Source organism: Dermacentor variabilis, chromosome 7 (assembly GCF_050947875.1).
Source record: "Dermacentor variabilis isolate Ectoservices chromosome 7, ASM5094787v1, whole genome shotgun sequence".
Taxonomy (NCBI): Eukaryota; Metazoa; Arthropoda; class Arachnida; order Ixodida; family Ixodidae; genus Dermacentor; species Dermacentor variabilis.
The window spans coordinates 35296605-35302604 of NC_134574.1; the positions used below are offsets into that span (position 1 = coordinate 35296605).

At 41.1% G+C, this 6000-nt stretch overlaps 1 protein-coding gene across 1 annotated transcript in view; it reads left to right on the plus strand.

The window, feature by feature from the left end:
* PolQ (DNA polymerase theta) overlaps positions 1–5737 on the plus strand; it is a 206752-nt gene extending 201015 nt beyond the window's left edge. Inside the window, exon 25 of the mRNA XM_075700430.1 lies at positions 2915–5737. Within this exon, the coding sequence (XP_075556545.1) occupies positions 2915–3090 (176 nt within the window). The 3' untranslated portion in view covers positions 3091–5737. The remainder of the gene's footprint in view (positions 1–2914) is intronic.
* Positions 5738–6000: the final 263 nt, after the last annotated feature.

Here is a 6000-nt window from a genome sequence, read left to right on the forward strand (position 1 = left end):
ATTCTCACTTTCAGACAAAAGGTCGACAACCTCCTCGCACGGTGTTCGACGTGGTTGGCAGGGCAGCGGAAGGGGGGACCGCCAAAGCTAACCACTCCTGAAGCTCTCCATCTTCTGATTCATACTATAAGAAATCTTAGAGCAGATAAGATACAAATGCCTGTGCTCAAGCACAGAAGTGACACAATTGGGCCTAGTATGCTGCTAGACCTAACTTGTACACCGCAAGCATAGTACAGCTTGTAAGGAAAGCGATCCGGGACATTATAGGCAAGACAAGTTCACCAAAACGTGTTTTGTATGAAAGTGAGTCCACGAGTGACATCGAGGTTGCAAACTTGTTTAACGAACACTTCATTAATGTGAGTGCTTCTGCAGAGGACCACGCTAAAATACCTTGCGAACATTTTGTGAAAACACAGTATCAAAATACTATATTTATGTCATCCACTGATCAATATGAGGTAACTGATGTCATATTGGCCTTAAAGAACGATTGCGCCGCTGGAGCTGATGATATTAAACCTAGACTACTGAAAGCTGTCGCGAAGGTGGTAAGCATCCCCTTATGCACATTCTCAACCTTGTTCTTTCAACCGCAGTGTTTCCAGACGCTATGAAGCTGGCCTGTGTGGCCGTAATACATAAAGGTGGTTCCGTTAAAGACAAGAACAATTACAGACCAATCTCAGTGCTTCCTATCTTTGCAAAGATAGCGGAGAACATAATACATAAGACTTTCTGGCTTTCTGACGACGAACAATATAATATAAATGAACAATTCGGGTGTAGGAAAAATAAGTCGTCTGAAAGTGCACTTCTTGAAATAAAGGAGCACAAACTAGACAATATTGAAAGGAAAATAGTTACTCTGGGAATATTTCTGGATTTTAGAAAGGCCATTGACTCTGTCCCACATGATGTGCTCTTAAAAAAATTGCTATTGTATGGAATACGCTTCGAGAGCTTAATTTACATGCATAAATGGCGTAAACTCCGACTTAAAATTTGTAAAATTTGGGGTACCAGAGGGATCATTACTAGGACCGACATTATTTTTATTATACATTAACGATATTGTGAACAGTAACAAAAATACAAAATTAATTTTATATGCAGACGATACCAATGTATTCTTCTCAGGTTCTCATGTAAGAGAGGTATTTCATCGAGCTAATGAGTGGCTAGCATGTCTGGATTTGTGGCTTCAATCTAATAGACTTCAATTAAACATCAGTAAAACGAAATACTTACTCTTCCGGCCGCGAGGAAACCACCAGACTGTAAACTTGGACTTAAAATTTCAAAAGGTTACCATCGAACAATCTGTATCAGTTAGATTTTTGGGGGTGACATTTCAAGAAAACCTTTCATGGACGCCTCACGTAGACAAGCTCCGAAGTGAGCTAGGGCGAGCTGCTGGAATCTTAAATAAAGTAAGATATTATATCCTGTCTGCGAGGAAAAAGCAGATATACTATGAGCTTATTCATTCCTGGTTATGTTACTGTTTTTTAGTATGGTCAACAACAACTAAGATCAACCTAACTGTCTTTATTCCTTGCAAAAGCGAGCGGTTCGTACAATCGGAAATTTAGAACTTTCGGAAGACACTACACCCTTTTTTAAATCAAATAAAATACTGCCTATTCATAAATTATATAAATATAAACTGGCCCTAGAAATTTTGCATCAGCACCAAACAACACCTTTCCAAACCAAATATCAAGTGAAACCTGATCCGTACTGCCTACGAAATAATTTAATACCCAGGTCACATTCTCGTACAAAATTTGGCGATCATAAACTAAGCTTTATGATACCAGACCTACTAAATGAATATCCGGAAATAGCTGAAGCACTCGTCACAGCTATACAGCTACCTCGGTGCAGACTTTCAGAAAAATGCTCAGAAACTTTTTTCTTAATACAGACTAAAATCATTCCGGACTGATCCTAATTGGTTTCCGCTTGCTCTGTGAGTCTTCGCTTTTCATTGTGAAAGTCCAATATATTTTCTGTACCCGGACGACTGCTGCTTCGACATACCTGTATCATGTATCTGATTGTATCTGTATTTATGTTATTGATGTAAAAAAAGGAAAGAAAGAACAGTTATTGATGTCTAAGTTTTACCGTGTCTCAAATTGCCGCTATTCTATTATGAACTTTTTGTTATTAATTTATGTGCTCTTGTGACCGCAGCTGCCAAGGGTGGCGAGGCCCAGTCAGGCACGTTCATTGCTTTTTGTCGCGTCCCCCAAGGCATTTCTGTAAGGAATGTCTTGAATAAATGAATAAAGAAAGAAAGAAAACATGGAATGTAAACAAGAAAAAGAAAGAGTGTGAATGCCGAAAAAAACAAGAATCGTAATAGTGAGCCAGCTAAATATTTTCTCAGTTTAAAAATTACAAAAGTAAAGAAGTGCTTGTATGAATGGTATTGCACTTTAAAAAATCGCATCTGGAACGCTGAGGGCGAACAACACCTTCGGTGGGATCCGGCCGGTTGGCTCTTTGAGGATTTTGAATGCCGGGAATGGTATTGTCAGGGGTAGGTTATCTATTGGTGTTTTTGAAAAACTGCAAAATTGTGCCAAAGACAGGGGTGGGTTATCTTTCGGGGGGGGGGGGGGGGGTCATCTCTCGGGATTTTACAGTAGCCTGCATAGCACGAGGGCACCACTCATGAGAGCATACGCAAAGGTTGTTTGTTGGATGCCACGGCCAGGGTGATGTAACATTTCTGTTCCGGTTCTATTACTTTTCGTGCTTTGCCAGAGGTCCAGGTGGTGCTACGCCTACTACATTATCAGAATGATTGGCTGGTCATGAACAGTGCATGATAAAAAGGAATAGAAGTGATTGAAAGGAATCCTTGCGCTACACCAACCCATGCTGATCTGCCTTGCAGGTGCCTTTCTGGTCCTCCAGATGCATGATGAGCTTCTGCTCGAGGTCTGTGAGGCGGACCTGGACACAGTGTCCAGCATGGTTCGCAACGCCATGGAGGGAGCAGCGGAGCTCTCCGTGCCTCTTGTAGTGCGGCTCCGCTCTGGACCCGACTGGGCCCATCTGGATGAAGTGTAGCGAGACGAGTGATGTATAGCAGATTGAACTGGCATGTTGAAAGTAGTGTCTTTGGTGGAGACACTCTTTGTGGCCTCTGCAACACTTGCTTTACTGTGACTGCTACTGTGGTTAGTTTCAAACGGCCAAGGCTAAAAGTGTTTTTTTTTTTGTGATCTACGATAATTTAATATATTTTTCAACCCCTCCCACAGAAGTTATTGGGGCACTGGACACAGGTAATAAAACGAAACTGTTCTACAGCCGCTGCGTCCGCCCTCAGATAAAAAAGCGCAGCAGATACTTCTCTGCACCAAGGGAGGAAGTAGTGCGGACACACTTTTTTTCATGGATCTGGGGCTCCGAAAACTTGTGTGGTCGAGTGTACATAATGTGAAGCATTTGTTGTGGTTGCGCCACTTTCGAGGTCTCTAGAAACATTGCTTTGTGATGTGTTATTGTTGCTACTGTCTGTTCTTTGACTTGGAAAACGTACAGCACAACTATCTCTCATACTAGGTGACAACGCAAGTGTAGTATTGTGTGCAGAGTGTGGGACGATGGTCATGGACACACTAGATGCAGCAGTGTGTGCATGTAAACATGTCTATGAGCAAAGTTGGTGCCCCAACCTATTTTGTACTGTGTGTCACCACTGTCCTTGTTGACAAGAACACCATTACAATGCATGACATCTAAGCACTTTGACAGCAGTAGTCCTTCACTGTTTCTTGTTTGAAACATATAACTCAGGGTACGACATCATGTCACAGGATATTCGTTGGCACAAAGCAGACTGGGAACAAAACATTCGCAGGCTACCTACCGACCGAGGTTTATGTAGATAATGCTATAATTAGAGCCAATAAATCTCACTTGGTAAATGGCACCCATCTTGTCATGTGTAGCTTAGCGTGTAAAGGTATTTGAAGATATAAATGTACTCATATGCCATGCTCATATCATAGTCATCATGTTCTGTGTCACCGTGTCACCTTAAAATGCCCTGCAACATGCATGGCCAGCTAGCTGTAACCAACATTCTGCTCAAGTCATATGGTACGCATTTAAATATGTTGCCAAAATCCCACTGATCTATGCGAGAATCAATTATTTATGCAAATTTACATGACGCAATTGGCTGGGATTGGCTGATATGCAACCAGGTTGTTAAGTGACACACAGTTTGATAGGTAGCTGACATTTATTTATTACGGAAGAATGAAATCAAAGCCAGTGTTATTAAGTAAAAGTTTAAAATGTCACTAAGAAGGAGACATATGAGCGTAAACATTACTTTCTTGTTCCCATTGCCCGGTCGCCACCACATTTACAACCACAGGAGAGGGTTCAATGTTTTAGCTTCTCAGTGTTACACCGAATACATGAGAGCTTGTTTTATGTTTTTAATGTTATGTGTGCCCCGTAAAAGTTCCTACCTTTACAAGGATCTTTTAGTGTGATTATAAATGAGTTGTTGATTTTATTTTGCTAATCTGCACCATGTATAGAATAAAAAATTTAATTCTGGTGTTTTACGTGCCAGAACCAGGATACGATTATGAGGCACACTGTAGTTGGGCGACTCCGAACTAACTTTGACCACCTGGGGTTCTATAACGTGAAATAACTGCATGGTACACAGGTGTTTTTGCATTTTGCTCCCATCGAAATACGGCTGCCGCAACTGGGATTCAATCCTGTGTCCTCCAGTTTAGCAGCACAGCACCAAAGCCACTACGCCACCACGATGGGTCACGAATAAAGTAATATTATAGGGTTTGTGGTGATACTTATATCTCCTGTAGTACCTCCTTAAATAACTTATTCTTAATTTTTTTTATATTATCATTCACCGCAAAATTTGTCCTTATCTTTGCAAATTTGAGTTTACTGCTCATTAGACAATTTTATAGTCCACATCACATTACTTTAATCCTACAGTGTTTTGGCATTACAGCAGAACCTCGCTGATTCGTTCCTGTTATGTTTTGCCAGTTCTTGGAGTGCGAAGCACCGGTCCCATTTAGTTTCTGCACAGTCGTTTGTATTAGATTCCTATCTGTCATGTTTCTCTTCCATGGTTGTTACATCCAAAAGCCGCTACAGTGCACCACAGCTGTGGAATCATCTGTCGGCAGTGCCCGTGTTGATCACCACACGGTGCTGCTGAAAATGGTCACATAGGAAAGCGTGCAGTGTGGTTCAGAAAGATTGCCATCGCCGTCTTAAGATCGTCACTGATCTCAACATGGCTCACAAAGACAAAATTGGATGAAGGCACAAGGGTTCACTGTAGACCAACTTTCGCAGATGCTGTTGTGTGACCTTTGGTACCTTGCATGGTTACTTTCATGTACAAGGCTGTGAGGAAACTGAAAAAGGGGCTATGAGTGCTCTAAAAAAGGCTGTTACTATTATAGAACATTCAACCCAAGCATCAAATGGGAATTACAAGCTTAATTTAGTGAAATGCACAGCTACAGCCATTTTAGAAGAGCGTTTAGTTTTTAACTTGACTGCCACACAGTAATAATGAGCTTTACGCAGTGGGTTTTCAATACTTTGTTGACTTCCTATTCAACTTTAAATAGGGTCTTGTGTGAGACTAGCTTCTTTTCTCACCAGTAGGGCCACTGTAAGCTTTATCAGAAGTGTTTTCCTGGATCTTGTTATCAATGGAGTTTGACTGTATTTACCAAAATAGATTATCTCCCAGCATGCATCAGTCATGTTGAACTCACTGCTCTCTGCAGTGGAATTGCAGAGTTTTGTTTGCTGCTTATTTCGTTAAACATTCTCCCTGTGGTTATTTACTGCCACAAGGTTTTAGTACAAGTCCTTACTTACAAGCTTTTGAAGCCCATACAGTTGCTTACAGTATGAAATTGGTGATGAAATTTTTCTATGCTGTTTATATTTTCACCATAA